General features: G+C 46.1%; 1 protein-coding gene across 4 annotated transcripts in view; it reads left to right on the top strand.

Moving 5' to 3' along the window:
- The window catches only part of NPC1 (NPC intracellular cholesterol transporter 1), a 47616-nt gene that overhangs the window by 28132 nt on the left and 1412 nt on the right, over positions 1-18072 (top strand). For 3 of the 4 annotated variants that reach the window (XM_019930516.2, XM_019930517.3, XM_019930518.3), the window contains 15 exons: positions 455-555; positions 2745-2847; positions 5512-5701; positions 6154-6336; positions 7113-7227; positions 9009-9136; positions 9232-9372; positions 10781-10870; positions 11276-11466; positions 11784-11899; positions 12551-12680; positions 14673-14873; positions 15762-15993; positions 16968-17081; positions 17892-18054. In XM_019930516.2, coding sequence (XP_019786075.1) covers positions 455-555; positions 2745-2847; positions 5512-5701; positions 6154-6336; positions 7113-7227; positions 9009-9136; positions 9232-9372; positions 10781-10870; positions 11276-11466; positions 11784-11899; positions 12551-12680; positions 14673-14873; positions 15762-15993; positions 16968-17081; positions 17892-18054 — 2198 coding nt within the window. Of the gene's footprint in view, positions 1-454; positions 556-2744; positions 2848-5511; positions 5702-6153; positions 6337-7112; positions 7228-9008; positions 9137-9231; positions 9373-10780; positions 10871-11275; positions 11467-11783; positions 11900-12550; positions 12681-14672; positions 14874-15689; positions 15994-16967; positions 17082-17891; positions 18055-18072 lie in introns of those variants that run through there. The other variant, XM_033837621.2, reaches the window with a different exon arrangement.

The following is an 18072-nucleotide window of genomic DNA, read 5'->3' as shown; positions in this document are numbered from 1 at the left end:
TTCATGGGTACCCCATGCTCTAGACCCAGGACTTCCTGTGGTCCCTCAGGCCGCCGTCCACTCTATCCTTTCCTGTACCTGTCCTCACGCTCTTTCTTCTCTTCCCACCAGTGTGGTGTGTGGAAGCCCTCACTTCTTCCCTCCCAGGTGAATCCCCCCTCAGCCTTAGAGACCTGGCCTGTACGGCTCTTTTCTTCATGGTGGCGGTTTTCCCCACGTATTAGTGGCCCCCTCCTCTGTGCACCAGGTGACATCAACCACATTGCACTGTATGTGCCTGTCTCTCAGTGATGCTGAGCTCCCACAAGCAACTACTGAACTGTTATTATTCATCCAAGGAACCAACCTCAGGCCCACATTCCTAATCCGCCGCATGACTGCTACGTAAGCGTTTCGGTCTCTGTGGCGTCTTAAGGTTGTTCTAATTGGGTGGTGTTTTCTGCATTCTTGGCAGGGCTCCCGCCTCCCTGAATGACACCAGTCTGCTCCACGATCCTTGCCTGGGGACCTTTGGTGGACCAGTGTTCCCGTGGCTTGTGTTAGGAGGCTACGATGGTGAGAGAAGCTTCTACTTTCCCTGCTAGATAAAGTAGTCTTGGTTCTGTCATTAACAGTCAAGTGGTAATTACGAAGATTTCATCAATCGAGCACTCTTATTATTTACCCAGTATATGGGGTCCCAAATATAGTATCTCCTTCAGCTTTGGGTTTTATTGTGCATTTGAAGGAAGTGGTGTTAGCCATTTTTAGGTTACTCTTGGGAAAGCTGTTGACAGCTAAGGACGTTTTCCCAGAGTAATGCCATTGTGTACATCCACGTAATACGTTGCTCAGTTTCAGGGAGTTCATGGAACCCTTGAAACTCGTTGAGAGAGCCCCTGTGGAGTCTGTAGCCCTCTGGTTAAGAACATCTGTAATGGGGGAGAGATAATATGTGAGATGGGGGAAAAGAAACAAAGTGGATAGATTTTTTCCTTCTAAACCAGTTGGCTAAGAACTCAAACACTTTTATAGTGGGAGAGGCGGTTGGTTTGCTCTTTGCTGGTTCCTGCAGCACCTTGGAGCAGATTCTATTAGGTGTGATGGGGTAGTGAATCATGTGACAGCTTTGGCATCTGAAGCCTAATTACAGGCAGCCTAACAGTTTTTCTCCAGCCTAAAGAAGAAGCCAGATGTTCTCCTCATCCAGTGGGAAGGGAGAAGTTGTGAGCTGTAAATTTTACTCTGCCTTATGTAACACCGTGTGGTTTCTAATCAGTGGGGAAAAGATGGTGTCACCAGCTGGGTAGCCACAGCCGTCAAAATTAAATTTGTTCTCTACCTTATTCCCTCCACCAGAGTAAATTCCAGTGGGACAAAGACTACAATATAAGAAGTGAAACTACTAAAGTACTAGGAGAGAATGCAGGGTGAATTTTTTAAAATAATTTTTAAATGGAGAAGGCATTCCTAAGCAGGGCACACAATGCAGAAGCCACAGAAGGAAACACTGATGAATTTGACTGCGTGAGAATTTAAAATTCCTGTGTAGAGAACAAACAAAGTTTAAAAAACAAACAGCAAACTGGAGAAAAAAAAAAGTTAGTGTACATAACAGACAGCATTTCCTTAATACGTGGAGAGCTCTTGGGGAAAAGAGAGATGGTCAGCCACCCAAAAGAAAAGTGGGCAGAAGCCATATGAGTGTTAACAAAGGAAGAAATGCAAGTGGCTTTCAGTTATATGGGGAAAATGCTGAACCTCACTCCAAATTAGTGAAATGCGTCTCACTTCAGTCTTTTACATAAGAGATTAGCAAAGATCTAAGTGTTTGATAAAATCTTTTGTGGATGAATGTGGGGAAACCACATTGTTGGTGGAAGTATAAATGGTTACTGGAATATAAGCTCCGGGAAGACCGAGATTGTTATCTCCTTTGCTCACTGATGTATCCATAGTCTCTAAGATAATGTCTGGCACAAAGTAGGTCTCAGTAAATATTTTGTTGAAGAAAGAAATGAAAAACAGGAGGCCTCTTTGGAGGGCAGTTGGGGGGCATCTATCAAAATTAGAAATGCACATATTTTTTGATTCTGTGATTGTACTTATAAGAATTGATTCTACGAATTACATTGTACATATTGGAAATATCAGGTTATTCTTTGTAGTAATTCTGTATATAATACCAAAAAGATTTGCAAAGATAGCCATCAACTGGAGATTGGTTAAATTATACTAGGAAATATCATACAGCAGAAAAAAGAATAAGGACACTCTCTGTGTACTAAAACAGAGCATTCTCAGGATATGCCTTTAAAAGCAGCATTTGCAGAAGAGTGTGTCACTGCTTGTGTAAACAAGGAGGGAAGGGGAGACTGTGCTTATGCACGTGGACCGTGGCTGGAAGGAGTCACAGTGCCATGGTGTGGGGAGGAGAGCTGAGACACAGACGGGGACTGAGGGAGGAGAGAGGCTTTTCCCTGAACACCTTTCCGCTCTGTTTGAAATTGTCACCATGCACGTGCCGTGTAGTAATGATGATATGAATGACAACTGTGCCTACTTCCACACGAGGGTCCTTTTTCTTCACTAGCTGAACTACACAGGCACCAGATCTCCTGTTGTGTTCCTCGAGCTCAGGTGTGGGTAGGCTTCAGCCCCATGAGAAACCAGGCACCTAACTGGCTTGTGATTTTCTCCTCGTATTGATCTAGTTTTCTGCACGCTTCTAATCTGCTTTTTGATGTCACCTTTTTCCTTTCTAGATGAAAACTACAATAACGCCACAGCCCTTGTGATTACCTTTCCTGTCAATAATTACCGTAACGATACAGAGAAGCTCCAGAAGGCCCAGGCCTGGGAAAGAGAGTGAGTTGCTCACAGGGTCTAAACAAGCTGTCCTTTCTGTGGGAAGGTGGACCGTAGCAGAAAGCATTTACAGTTAGTTCAACTACATTAACCAACAGTAGATCTAAGTTATGCCATTTTTTTCACTTGGTACTGGTGGTGCTATGAAAAAAAAAATCTATTAATAAATTTACCTATAAACATTCTTTTAATACATATCCCTGCAACAAGAATGCAAAAGTATCTATGCAGAAATGTTCCTTGCATTCTTTTCTAACAGCGAAACCTGAGCAAGCTGAGTGTACGTTAGTAGGGAGAAGTACAGTAGAATATTATTTCGTCATTAAAGATGGTGAGACAAATAAATGGTTCAAGATAGTGACTAAAAACTGCAGTCAGCATGTTTGGACAAATATATGCTATGCATGCCATCCATGCCTAGAAAAGATATCAAACAAGTGACCTGGGAACCGGTTAGCTGTGGTATAACCTCTAGAGAATGGGAAGAGGGGACCGAGGAAGACAGGGACTCTGAACAGCTTTGTTGGGATATAATTCATATACCATACAGTTCACCCATTTAAAGCGTACAGTTCAGTAGCTTTTACTATATTCACAGATGTGTGCAAACATCACCATGGTCAATTTTAGAACATTTTCTTTACCACAGAAAGAAATCCCATCTCCTTTATTGGTCACCCTCCTAACACCCAGCCCTACCCAGCCACCAATCTACTCTCTGTCTCTAGATTTTCCTATTCCAGACTTTCATAGGAATGGAATCATGTACGTGGACTTTTGGGTCTGGCTTCTTTCAGTTAGAATAATCTTTTCAGGGTTCATCCAAGTTGTAGCCTGTGTCAGGACTTCGTTCCTTTTTATGGCTGAAGAATATCCCATCCTATGGATATACCACATTTTGTTTATCCATTCATCAGTTGATGAACATTTGAGCTGTTTCTACCTTTTGGCTATTAGGAATAATACTACAAACATTCATATACAAGTTTTTGTGTGAACATGTTTTCATTTCTCTTGGTTGGTATATATCTAGGAGTAGAATTGCTGGATCATACGGTAACTCTGAGGAACTGGCAGACTTTTTTCCAAAGCGACTGTACCGATGGGACTTCCCTGGTGGTCCAGTGGTTAAGGCTCTGCTTCCACAGGTTGGGGAACTAAGATCCCACGTGCTGTGCGGCGCAGCCAAAAAAAAAAAGTGACTGCACCATTTTACATTCCCACCAGTGTACGGAGGTTTCAGATTCTCCACACCTCGCCAACACTTGTTATTATTTGACTTTTTGATTCTAGCTATCCTAGTGGGTGTGAAGTGGTATCTCATTGCAGTTTTTTTGTTTTATTTTGTTTTTTCGGCCACACTGCACAGCTTGCGGGATCTTAGTTCCCCAACCAGGGCTTGAACCGGGCCACAGCAGTGAAAGCACCAAGTCCTAAGCACTGGACCACCAGGGAATTCCCTCATTGCAGTTTTGATTTGCATTTCCCTGATGACTAATGAATTTGAGCATCTTTTCATGCACCGATTTGTATAACTTTCTTTGGAAAAATGTTTATTCATATCCTTTGCCCATTTATTTCACTGGGTTATTTGTATTTTTATTATCGAATTATAAGAATTGCTATATATTCTACAAGTCCCTTATATATTCTACAAGTCCCTTATCAGATGTATGATTTGCAAATATTTTCTCCCATTCTCCAATCTGTGTTTTTGCCTTTCTTGATGGTATCCTCTGAAACACAGAAGTCTTTAATTTCAGTAAAGTCCAATTTATCTATCTTCTCTTTTGTTATTCATACTTTTGGTGTCATAGCCAAGAAACATTGCCTAACCCAAGGACCTGGAAATTTACACCTGTGTGTTCTTCTGAGAGTTTTATAGTTTTAGCTCTTACATTTAAAAGGTCTTTTATCCATTGAGTTAAGAGTTAATCTTTATACATGGTGTGAGGTAAGGGTCCACCTGCATTTATTTGTATATGGCTCTCCAGTTGCCCCAGACCATTTGTTGAAAAGATATTCTTTCCCCCATTAATAGTCTTGCCACCTTTATTGAAAATTAGGTGAAGGCAGATACATGGCATATTTCTGGACTCTTAGTTCTGATCCTTTGATCTGTATGCCCATCCTTGCCTTGTGCTTGTATCCACACTGTCTTGATTCCTGTTGGTTTGTAGTAAGTTTGAAATTGGGAAGTGTGAATCTTCCTACTTTGTTCTTGAAAGAGAAGATTTGGGCTATTCTGGGCCCCTCGCAATTCCATGTGAATTTTAGAACAGCTTGTCTTTCTACAAGGAAGTCAGCTGGGATTCTGATAGGGATTGCATTGAATCTGTAGATCAACTTTTAAAATTTTTGTTCCATGAGCATATGTCTGTAGTATAATATACTTCCTTTAGAAATCATTTTTAGTAAAAAAAGAAGTGAGACCATGAAGCAGTTTTTAAACTTGTTCTAAACCTGTTTTAAATACTGGAAAACTCAGCATGTCTGGAACTTCGTAACCTGGAAGTGTCCTACCTTCTACTTGCCAGTGTAGAAGGTCCTAACGAGGTATAAGGGTTAAGTGTGGCTTTTGTGTCGTAGACGTTACGAAGAAGTTCCTTACTTAGTTGTCACTAAGTTTTAACTAAAAATACAAAATTTTGCTTACCCTTTTAGGTTTATTAATTTTGTGAAAAACTACAAGAATCCAAATCTGACCATTTCTTTTAAGGCTGAACGAAGTATTGAAGATGAAATAAACCGTGAAAGTAACAGCGATATCTTCACTGTTCTAATCAGCTACGGCATCATGTTTTTATATATTTCCATAGCCTTGGGGCATATCGAAAGCTGTAGCAGGTTTCTGGTAAGTGGGGTGTGTAGGTGTGTGTGTGCGTGTGTGTGTGTATGTGTGTTAGAGGGAAATGACAGTACACAGCGTGATGGCATGTTTTTGCCTCTGCTTAATCCTAATTCATTATGTTCAAAACTACCTTAAATTGTCCTGTGTTTTACTTGTTTGTCACATTTTCTGCTTCCTGCATCTGTTTTCTTCAGTTCCAATTTCTTCTCTTCAACTTAAAGTTTATTTCACATAATCCAGTTTTTTTTCTAACTTGCCATCACCTAAGAATGTAAGCTGATAAAATATGTTGCTAGGGAAGACCTAGACAACTTTTCATATCTTGTCTCAAACCGGGAACCGTACTTTTAAATCTAGATGGGCAATATCCAGGTAAAGAGGTGAAAATGAGGACCTTTTAGGAACAGGACAGAAAACACCCTAAATGAGGATCTATGTCTTTGTGGCGTCTCCAGGTGGATTCGAAAATCTCCCTGGGCATTGCGGGCATCCTGATCGTGCTGAGCTCGGTGGCGTGCTCCTTGGGCATCTTCAGCTACATTGGGATCCCCTTCACCCTCATTGTGATAGAAGTCATCCCATTCCTGGTGCTGGCCGTGGGAGTGGACAACATCTTCATTCTGGTCCAGACCTACCAGGTGCGTTTCAGAGTCTCACAGCGTCTGACCAAGTACCAGGCTCCACATACGGCTGTTCAGCTCCATGTGGAGTATTTGAGTGTGACACGTGGAGACTTCGTTTCCGTTCCTCTGTGTTGCTTATTGGTGCCTGTAACTTGTTCTGGACATTTTGAGACCAAGAAGATTGAGACCAACATTCTCTTTGGTTGGTGGCATAGATATAAAGTGAGAATTTGGTTTTAAAATATGTGCAACATGTGTGCAAAAAGGGCTAACACGCTTGTAGAAAATATTTTGGGCACAACAGCTATTAAAATGATTCTCAGTATAGTGTAGAAGAATGAGGGATTTGTCAGAGGTGCCACTAAAAGGCAAAAGGTCAACACAGGACCCACTGATGTAAAAAATGACGTCAATCCGTTGGTTTTCCCAGGGTCCCTTGTCCTGTAGCGCTTACCTGGGCAGAGACCCAGTGGCATGTAGGAGTGTTATTTAAAGGTCCAGCCACCTGCAGCCTGCGTTGCTTGTGTTTTCCTGATAACCTGATTCAATCCTTCCTTTAGATTCTCACCTGTTACCTGGCTCCGGGCTTCAGAAATATCCCAAATGAATCAACATGAGAAGTTTGGGGTCCTCACTGCTTTATTGTATAAAGTTCACAAACAACAAGTAGATGCTGCTAATCATTATTTTTTACCATCAGGTTAACACAAGGCACCAAAGAAGCAAAGAGGTGGCATTGTAATTGAGAAACTTTAATGTCGCGTGTTTAACTTTTTTTTTTTATTTTTAAGAGAGATGAACGTCTCCAAGGGGAGACGCTGGACCAGCAGGTGGGCCGGGTCCTGGGAGAAGTGGCCCCAAGTATTTTCCTGTCATCCTTTTCAGAGACGGTAGCATTTTTCTTAGGTAATTACTCTTTGAATCTGCCAACCCTGAGGTTTGCTGAGCCTGGGTGTATCAGTATATGACCCTTTGCGCTCTTTTTTAAGTTTTATTCTGTGATTGGAAAGTATCAGAGTGGACCACGAGAAAAATTGGTGGCAGTATCTCGGATGCCATTAGCAAGTGTCTTCTTTTTTTTAACTACATTATTTATTTATTTTTAATTTTTAATTTCTTAAAATTTTGGCCACACCACGGAGCATGCAGGATCCTAGTTCCCCCACCAGGGAATTCCCAGCAAGTGTCTTCCTTCTCACATTGTTTCAGGATGGTGTTGATGTTGGGGTTCAGATACCTAGGACTCCTGCCCCTGCCCGTTTAGGGCACCCATGGCAAGTGCTGGGGTTTGAAAATAGCACTCTTGAAGGACAGCCACAGGGTCCTTCCCGTCACAGCACTCTCGGCAGCAACTCCAAAATCACAGGCGTTAGCTCGCAAGGTGTTTGCCACTGTTCCGAAAGGCAGTCTCCCCGCCTCTGCGCACACATTTCACTGGGAAGCAGCCTCGTCAATGAGCAGGAGTTCTTCAGTCTTCCCTCAATACAAGGAGCCAGAATAAACTGGCACAAAACCCAGCACTTCTGTATTCTTTCATGTGGAGAAATCGGTAGCCTTACTAGCAGGGCACTGCCCACCCCCCTGTCTGGCATGTAGTAAGAGAAAACTGATCACATCCTCTGCAGAGGACGCTGATTAGAATCGCCCAGTAAGTCCAGGGAAGACACACGATCCGTGGGTCCCAGTGGAAATGCCTGCAGGGGCCACCAGGTCATCTTACAAGGGGCCATGGGAGGGACGTCGTAGGTGTGGTCTTTGGACACAGACACGCCGTTAGCATATATCATCCCCCGTCTCCACGAAGCAGTGCACTGTGAAACAAACCTGTGGCTCTTGTGGTTTCTCTTTATGGATACAGATGCAAAACGGTTACTTCCTCTTTTTCTATTATAAAAAAAAAAAACAGTGCAAGTATGTTGGTGATAGCAGCTGACCCTGGGCCTCAAGGTTGGAGTGACTTTGGGGGGACAGGAGGAGCAGCAGGGACCGTGGCACCCAGAGTCTGGGGTCCCATCTGCAAGAGGCAGCTATGTGTTGCTGGCCCAGTGCTGCCAGGTCCAATTTTTTTCTCAAGCGACGCTGTGAATCTAGATTTTTTTCCTCTCAAGTGACACTGTGAATCTCATTGTTAAATATTGGCTATTTATTTTTTAAAAACTGTTTTTAAATTCTAAAATGGGTTTATATATATCTGGCCCATGGGCAGCCAGTTTTCAGCTTCTGAGTCTTAGCCTGGAGGACGCTTGGAGCATCCTCATTTGTAACTAAACCGAGAGACTGACTGGATGTATAATAGCATATGGGAAATACCATCCCTCTTGTGGACTGAAGTGTAGCAGGTACTATAAGAAATGGCCTGTGTTAATGGATCTCAAATGTGAAAGTGCATGCATTTGCTTGGAGAGCTTGTTAAAGTATAGAGTTGGGATCATAGAATTCTGAACAGCAGAATTGGGGTTGAATTCCCATTGTCTTGATAAAGTAGGCGGGGGCCCAGTCCCTGGAACCCCAGGTGGTTCTGGTGTGACACCCGCAGATTGTGGAGAGTGCCTTTGGGTGGGAGGATTGGGGGGATTCTTCTTGTGGGATTGGCCTGCTCTGGTGCCGCGTGTTCATACGTGCACGTGCCGGTGAGGCCTGCTGAGCCCTCAGCTGGGAAGGACGTGGCTGCTCTCTTCTCCCCGCAGGAGGCCTGTCCGTGATGCCGGCTGTGCACACCTTCTCTCTCTTTGCGGGGATGGCGGTCCTCATTGACTTCCTCCTTCAGATTACCTGTTTTGTGAGTCTCTTGGGGTTAGACGTTAAGCGGCAAGAGGTAAGTTGTCATCAGGCGTGCAGCCTGTTTCATTTGAGTCTAGAATCTAGATGAGGCGGCTGGAGGGTGACCTCTGTTCCTCTTCATCCCCTCAGAGGAACCGACTGGACGTCCTCTGCTGTGTCGGGGGCGCGACAGACAGAGCAGGCATCCAGGCCTCGGAGAGCTGCTTATTCTGCTTCTTCAGAGACGCCTATGCTCCATTTCTGCTTAAGGACTGGATGCGGCCCATTGTGGTAGGAGCCTGTCTGTGGTTTTTCTCCCCAAAGTTGTCACATGCCTCCTAAGAAGTCAGAGTGCTTGGGAAGGATTCTGACAGCTGTTAAGTGTGTGTGTGTGTGTGTGTGTGTATATATATATATATATATATATATATATATATATATATATATATATATATATATACACATACACAAGAATGCAGCAGCAAATATATACAAATATAAAATATTTTTAGCAGGCAATATAAGCAAGAGTTTCTGTCTTAAGTTGGTTGTTTTGTTTTTAAATAATTACAGATTCATAGAAAGTAACAGAGGTAGTGCAGAGAAGGACCCAGCTGCCCTTTGCCAGTTTCCTCCCAAGGTCTTACGTAATTGTAGTTCAATATCAAAACCAAGAGTTCGACATTGGCACAATGTATGTGTCCAGTTCTGTGTCAGCTTATCACATGTGCAGATTCGTGTAAGCACCAAGATATAGATCTGTTCCATCACCCTCGTCCTGCACCTTCAGTGTCACCCACCTCCCTCCCCTGCACTGTCCCTCATCCCCAGTAACCATGCAAGAGCGTTTTGTAGTACAGTTTACACACTGGATACAGCCAACAGCTATAATCTATCACATCTCCACTAAAAGAATGTAAATTCATTCCAGTAAAAGTAATAGTGGGCTTCCCTGGTGGCACAGTGGTTGAGAGTCCGCCTGCCAATGTGGGGGACACAGGTTCGTGCCCCGGTCCGGGAGCATCCCACATGCCGCGGAGCGGCTGGGCCCGTGAGCCATGGCCACTGGGCCTGTGCGTCCGGAGCCTGTGCTCCGCAATGGGAGAGGCCACAATGGTGAGAGGCCCGCGTACCGCAAAAAAAAAAAAAAGTAATAGTAACACCTAACATTTATTGAACACTTAATATCTGGTATTGTGCTCAGAACCGGGTACTACGCTAAATTCTGGATTATCCCTAGAATTTTCTCATTTAATCCACAAAATTATCTGATGTTACAAGTCTTATTTTTCCTGTTTTATTGAGGAGGAAATAGAAGCTAAGAGAGGTTAAGTGACTTCCCCAGGGTCACTCAGCTTGTAAGTGGCAGAGCCAGGATTTGAACCCAGGTGGCTTTACTATTGAGACCGTGACCTCGGCTACTGTCCCAGACTCCTTGTTTTCTTAGCGTGTCATTTAAACTTGCTTTTCGTTTAGAAAAGTCCTGTTTTGTGTGTTTAAGATTTGATTTAGGGAGTTCCCTGGTGGTCCAGTGGGTAGGACTCAGCGCTCCCGGTGCAGGGGGCCTGGGTTCAATCCCTGGTCGGGGAACTAAATCCTGCATGCAGCCATAAATAAATAAAATAAATAAATAGATAAATAAATGATTTATGTTTTTAATCATGACAACTCTAACTCTGTAACTCACTTCACATTCCAGGTAGCGGTATTTGTGGGCGTTCTGTCATTCAGTATCGCAGTCCTGAACAAAGTAGAAATCGGCTTGGATCAGTCTCTGTCAATGCCAGATGTAAGACGCTTTCTTTTTTATTCTAACTCATTTAGCCCATGGTGAATGCATTTTTCAAAATACTCACGCAGGTGTTTCAGCTGATGTCCGCTTCTAAACGTGGGTGCTGGCAGGCTCTCCCGCATTGCAGGAACCTCGCCAGAGCTCTGCCCATGAGGCCCGGGCCTTCTGAGCTCACAGGCCTTGGGCATGGCTGCAGAACACAAGCAGCCGGTCTTGACCTCGTGAGGTGCCCTGCTGACGGTGGGACCAACTGGAAAAGCCCCTGGGCCCAGGGTGGGGAGGGGGCGCTGGCTGTGGAGGGAGTCAGGAACCTGGGCTCGAGGCGTCTCGGCCGGGAGCCCCCCTCTCGCTTGCACAGGACGTTCACACTGTGTCCTGTTGTCCTCTCTCTCTCTCTCTCAGGACTCCTACGTGACGGATTATTTCCAGTCCCTCAGTCGCTACCTGCACGCGGGCCCGCCCGTGTACTTTGTCATGGAGGGAGGGCACGACTACGCTTCTCTGAAAGGGCAGAACATGGTGTGCGGGGGCCTGGGCTGCAATAACGACTCGCTGGTGCAGCAGATCTTCACCGCCGCCCAGCTGGACAACTAGTCAGTACCCCAGCTGCGGACGGGCTCCTGGCCCGGGACCTCGGCCTGAAACCTCTCTCTTAAGATAGCTTTTCCTGGAAAATCTATCTTGCCAAATGTGGGTTGAATCTAGCTTTACTTGAGCAAAACCTTTTAAAGGGCAAATTTACCACCTCACGTTCTGAAGCTTTTCCCGTTAAGCACTAACGTGGTTTGTCTTCTGACTGGGTGGCATTAAAAGGTCTAGAAAAGGAAGTTTTGGATTTCAAGAAAAGGGACTGAAACTGAAGACTTCCCCCTTGTGGGGGCATCAGTAACCCTTTCTCTCCTTTCTCTAGTACCCGGATAGGCTTTGCTCCCTCGTCCTGGATTGACGATTATTTTGACTGGGTCAAGCCACAGTCGTCTTGCTGTAGAGTCTACAACAGCACGGATCGGTTCTGCAACGCATCGGGTACTTGATCCTTTTCCAGATCTTTCCCTCTTTTCTGAAGAACTTTAACATTATAATTTAAAAGTCATTTGCATTTTGCCTCCACGTCCACCTGTTTGTCTACCATTGCTGCATCTCATTCCCCTTGGCATCATCCCCTTCCTCCATTGTGCACTCTGGGGATACCTTGTTGTCCCCTTTCCAGCCCCCGATGGGGCTGCAGGCTGAACAAGGCCCAGGTCAGGGGACCCTGGTTTTCAGGTTTGTCATCTTTTCCCGACAATGCTGTTGGTCTCTCTTGATTGGTATCTGGCCGTAGCTTCTCATGGGAGTGCTTTTCTTTGTTTATCACTATTGCCATATGGTTTTGTAAAAGTGTCGAGTCTGTCCTAGGATTTTCTTGATAAAAACATGGACGTCCTGGGCTCTGATAATAACATACTGAGGTTGTCCTTAAAGCAGGAAACCTGCTTCAGGGAAGAAAATTTGTACAGCCTGTGTTAGATGAAGATGGGACCTCAAGTTTGACTGTGAAAACCATGTGTTTGAAGCTTTGGGATAAACAGAAGGATTCAGGAAAAGAATTCCCGTCACTTCTTTATCATTATTTTTAAATGTTTTAATATGGAGACCCATCCTTCTCACCGTGGCTCCCCCAACCTGTTTGCACAGTGGTTGACCCTGCCTGCGTCCACTGCCGGCCTCTGACTCCAGAGGGCAAGCAGAGGCCTCAGGGTGCAGACTTCATGAGGTTCCTGCCCATGTTCCTCTCCGATAACCCGAACCCCAAGTGTGGCAAAGGGTAAGTGACACGGAACCCATTCAGCTGTGTGGCCGCTTCCCCTTTAATTTGCACTGGGAAGCTGGGGAGGGCTGGGGTGGGAATGGTGGGTGGGAAGGTCCTCTTCTCTGCCACTCCCCACCCTGTCCCGCAGAGAAACCAAAACGCCTTTAAAGAAAACTCCTCATCTTAAAAGAAGATGGTTCTGGAGAACTTAGGGGCAGGATAGGAATAAAGACACAGATGTAGAGAATGGACTTGAGGACCCGGGGAGAGGGAAGGGTAAGCTGGGATGAAGTGAGAGAGTGGCATGGACATATATACACTACCAAACGTAAAATAGAGAGCTAGTGGGAAGCAGGCACATAGCACAGGGAGATCAGCTCAGTGCTTTGTGTCCCACTAGAGGGGTGGGATAGGGAGGGTGGGAGGGAGATGCAAGAGATATGGGGATATATGTATACGTATAGCTGATTCACTTTGTTATACAGCAGAAACTAACACAACATTGTAAAGCAATTATACTCCAGGAAAGATGTTAAAAAAAAAAGAAAAGAAAACTCCTCCTCATTCTGACCCGATTCCATCCTGGCTTGAGCATTCTGTCTCACACTCCCCTCCTGGCGGCATGAAGGACACAGTCCTGTGCAGACCACCGGCAGGGCAGATTGTGGGGAGGGATGCAGGCGATTCAGGATGTGAAAGGGTTTGTCCAGTTGTGTCTGGAGCATATGGGGCACTGCAGCTCTGCTCTGGTGACATCACCCGGGATGAAGGTTTAGATTCTTTTTTTTTGAATTTTATTTATTTATTTTTGGCTGCAGTGGGTCTTTGTTGCTGGGCGCGGGCTTTCTCTAGTTGTGGCGAGCGGGGGCTGCTCTTCGCTGTGCTGCTTGGGCCTCTCATTGCGGTGGCTTCTCTTGTTGCGGTGCATGGGCTGCAGGCATGCGGGCTTCAGTAGTTGTGACCCACGGGCTTAGTTGCTCTGCGGTATGTGGGATCTTCCCAGACCAGGGCTCGAACCCGTGTCCCCCACATTGGCAGGTGGATTCTTAACCACTGCGTCACCAGGGAAGCTCCGAAGGTTTAGATTCTTTTAGCCCCACTGTGCTTCTTGCCAGCCTGTCTGTACATGAGGTTATGGGCTGTCTGACTCCCCCATCTAGCCAGGCAGCCAGCTACTGTGGGAACAGGATCTCTGGCCCAGAAATAGCAAAGATGACTGAAGTCTGGAGTTGGGCGGATTTGGATGTTTTGGTAGGAAGGTGAGTGTCCAGGTGTACATTAGGTAAACGCTGGACATCCCTGTTCTTCGTAAGAATACATAATGTGACCAGAGTCCCGTCAGTCATACATCTCACGTCTGTGTTTTGAGACCTAGACTAGGTACCATGGGAGGCCTGTCCCTAAAAATAAAGAAGAAATGAACCCCGTAGCTTGGTCTCCTGGCAGACTGAATGCTCGGCTACATAAAAGAAGTCAGAATGAATTCAACTCGTAGGAGGGCAACAGACAGGGAGCCTCCTGTGTGCCAGGATCGTGCCAGGCACCTCACTGACACTATTTCACTGACCCACCACACAGCCCCATGAGCAGGTGGTGGTACACCCTTTGCAGATGATACTGCAGCCCAAATTTAGTAATTCTGCTCAGGGTTCCAGGGCCGAGGTCGACCTCATGGCGGTCTGACTTCAGGGCCCTTGTCCGTTTGCGCCTCCTGTTACACAGCACTGCTGAGCAAACCCTGTAGAAGAACACACTGGGCTGTGAGCAGAACCAGCTACAGAAACAGTAGCGGCTACGCATCAAAGAAACCAAAGCAGCAAAGAAAAGCCAGTGTGGGAAGGAATGAGCTAAACCTTCATCGCGCCTTTTCAGGGGCTTCCCTGTCCCTGAAATTGACAGCTGGTCTGATCCCTGAGTCCAGGGTCAGGTGACACCACTCAGCCTTGATGCTCAGATTCTGCAGGTACGGCATGAGGTGTTGCCTTTGATACCACTGTCTTCTCCCAGGGGACACGCCGCTTACAGCGCGGCAGTTAACATCCTCGGCAACGGCACGGGCGTCGGAGCCACGTACTTCATGACCTACCACACGGTGCTCAAGACCTCCGCTGACTTCATCGACGCCATGAAAAAGGCCCGCCTCATCGCCAGCAACATCACCAGAACCATGGGCCTGGAAGGAAGTGATCACCGTGTGTTCCCATACAGGTAACGTGTGGATTTTGTAAATGAGGGTGTCCTGGGGAAGTGCCCACACCCTGGGGTTCCCTTGCTGGGGGGGCCGACACTCGGTTTTCCTTCTGAACCTGGCTCCATCCTGAGCACAGGTGAAGCCTGTCTCAGGAAACGGCACCTGGGCCAGAATCTGAAGCACCTACTGAGGTCTCGGGGCTGGAGCTCACACCCTGCAAAACAGGCGGGGGGCACGGGTCGCGGCACCTGGGGAGCAGCTTCACAGAGCGGGCCCGGCAACTGATCGCTGGGGACAGTGACTTTATGGAGGTTTCTCTTTTTTCATTTATTGTTTTCCTTTTTTTTCCTCATAAAGAAAATATTTTATGAAATACTGAATTTAGAAAATATAGAAAAGTAGGAGAAACAAGTGATTTTCCCCCCAACCCCTGTAATCTCACTGAAGGGAGTCTGGACCTGTTCCTGGCAGGAGGACAGCCTGTTTTCCTGTGGAAGGAGTTCTTGGAGTGGGTGTCCTGACTCCTTAGAGGAGCTGGTTAACTTTGCTGAAAAAGCATTTTCTTCTCAGGCCCTGCATAGACCCCGTTTGGCTGGGGTTAGCCCTCAGGATAGACCAGGGCTTGTTTTCCCAAAATACCACGGAATATTCTTTGTCAATAAATGCCTATAAAGTTGGGCACATGAACAAAAACCTTATATAAAATACGTATCTCGGAGGCCCTTCTTTGGTTGTCAGTGGCCAGAGGTCCAGCTTAACTGCTGGAGGTGAGTCTTGCACAAACAGGGAGGTTTTGTGTGAGGATGTCTCTCAGGGTAGTTTCTGTTTTGCAGTTGTGGCAGGATGAGGAGTAAAGATTCCGGAAGCAAAAACAAGCTGTAACAGAACCTTCTCCCCCTCTCCAGCGTGTTCTACGTCTTCTACGAACAGTACCTGACCATGATTGACGACACTCTCTTTAACCTCGGTGTGTCCCTGGGTGCCATCTTCGTGGTGACCGTGGTTCTCCTGGGCTGTGAGCTGTGGTCGGCAGTGATCATGTGCGTCACCATTGCTATGATCTTGGTCAACATGTTCGGCGTCATGTGGCTCTGGGGCATCAGTTTGAATGCGGTTTCTTTGGTCAACTTGGTTATGGTGAGTCCTGGTCCACTCAGTTTGTCCCTCACTCCTTATGTCACTGCTGTACATTGTTTCTTGGGGTGAGAGATCAAGGCCAGCTCCTGCTCTTGGCGCACATGGTCAGGTGGGGTCAGTGGCAGGTGGAGTTGGACGTGGGTGGTACGTATAGCAATGGAAATGTGAGGTCATGGTTTGGCTTAGGCATTCTGCCTTTAAATTATTATTCTGGGGCTTCCCTGGTGGCGCAGTGGTTGAGAGTCTGCCTGCCGATGCAGGGGACACGGGTTTGTGCCCCGGTCCGGGAAGATCCCACATGCCGCGGAGCGGCTGGGCCCGTGAGCCATGGCTGCTGAGCCTGCGCGTCCGGAGCCTGTGCTCCGCAACGGGAGAGGCCACAACAGTGAGAGGCCCGCGTACCGCAAAAAAAAAAAATTTATTATTCTGAAGGGTGCTTTGCCAAAGTATGTAGCCTGATGACAGCATGATGTTCAGTTTTCAGTTAGAAAAACTGCCCCTTCTCAGTGGAATTTTCTGACCAAGGCCTTGTGCCTTCCATGTGGTTGCCAGGTGCTTTTTAATAGTCTTGAATATGTGCACATTTGAGAAAGTATTAACAGAAAACAGACACAGTGCATCTGCTCTTCAGATACGAACTGAACGTGGCTTCAGGGGGAGTGGTAGTGAGGCCCAGCTAAAGAAATGACAGTGTGCTGGCTGGCTGGGGGTTGGGGGGAACTTGAGAGGTTTCAGGTGTTTCTCCGTAATAGCGGCAGATCTGCTGGAGGAAACTGTGCCTGGAGGGTTCCACACGCTTCCTGGGACAGTTTAAGTTGGTGTGATGGGAGCTTTGTCTTGTAAGTTAGAGGCGGTGCTCCGGGCTCCTTTACCTCCCAGGTGCCCTGATAACCACAGATCCCAGGAAAAGGGGTGGTTGCTTTTACTGTTTTTAACTGGAGAAGGGCAGTTGTAAAGGAAGCACTTTATTTCAGAGCTGTGGCATCTCCGTGGAGTTCTGCAGCCATATCACGAGAGCGTTCACGGTGAGCACGAAGGGAAGCCGCGTGGAACGGGCAGAAGAGGCGCTCTCCCGCATGGGCAGCTCTGTAAGTACAGCCCGAGCAGATGACTCGGGCAGATACCTCACCGCGAAGTACCCAGCTTGGTGACTGAGTGTTTCTCAGGAGAAGGAACTTTAAGATTCAGTAGGGAAAGCAGAATTTGTATCTTTTACTTAGCAGCAGCTCCTAAGGATTATAGGTTTTCAGGCAATTCATGAAATAGCTGTATCTTGCATAGAGCTCCACCCTGAAATTCTTTAGAACTGTTACTGCTGGAGACTCCTTTGCAGACGACAGTATGGCTGAAGCAGTAAAACAGAGAAGTTTGATTTGAGAGCCGTTTAAAACCCAAGCCAGCCATGTGTGCTGAAAAGCAGGGGAGCTGCCATGCTTGGAGCCCAGTGTGCAGTTTGTGGTTCACATTTGGAGAATCTTCTCAGGCTAAACCAGGATACAGGACTGAACTATGAGCCAGTTACTTTACCACCAGACAACACTGTTACAGAGTAACAACAAAAAGTGTGTAATAAGTAGCATTGCCTAAAAAAATAGTACATACCTTAATTGAAAAATAATGCTGTTGGAAAAATGGCACTGATAGACTTCAGGGCTGCCATGGGGTCTGTGCAGAGTACACAGCTTTTACCCTTATTACACCTTTTTTTCCCCTCAGATTCATAAGTAGCAAATAAAACAATTTAGGCAGAGCCTAATGCTACTTAACAGTAAATCTGAAAGCTGGGGTTCGGTCCCCCATTACTTTGGACCTTGGCTTTTAAGAAATCCCTCTGTGAGGAAGTGCTCAGTTACGGTAGGTGATAAAAGTTGCTTCTAACCGCATCTCTCTTCTCTTAGGTATTCAGCGGAATCACACTAACGAAATTTGGAGGCATTACGGTTTTGGCCTTCGCCAAATCTCAAATTTTCAAGAGATTTTACTTCAGGATGTATTTCGCTATGGTCTTACTGGGAGCCACTCATGGATTAATATTCCTCCCTGTCTTGCTCAGTTACATAGGTAAGAGTTTTTATTTTT

Source organism: Tursiops truncatus, chromosome 13 (genome assembly GCF_011762595.2).
Source record: "Tursiops truncatus isolate mTurTru1 chromosome 13, mTurTru1.mat.Y, whole genome shotgun sequence".
NCBI classification, from domain to species: domain Eukaryota; kingdom Metazoa; phylum Chordata; class Mammalia; order Artiodactyla; family Delphinidae; genus Tursiops; species Tursiops truncatus.
This window is presented reverse-complemented; position numbering and strand designations above follow the sequence as displayed.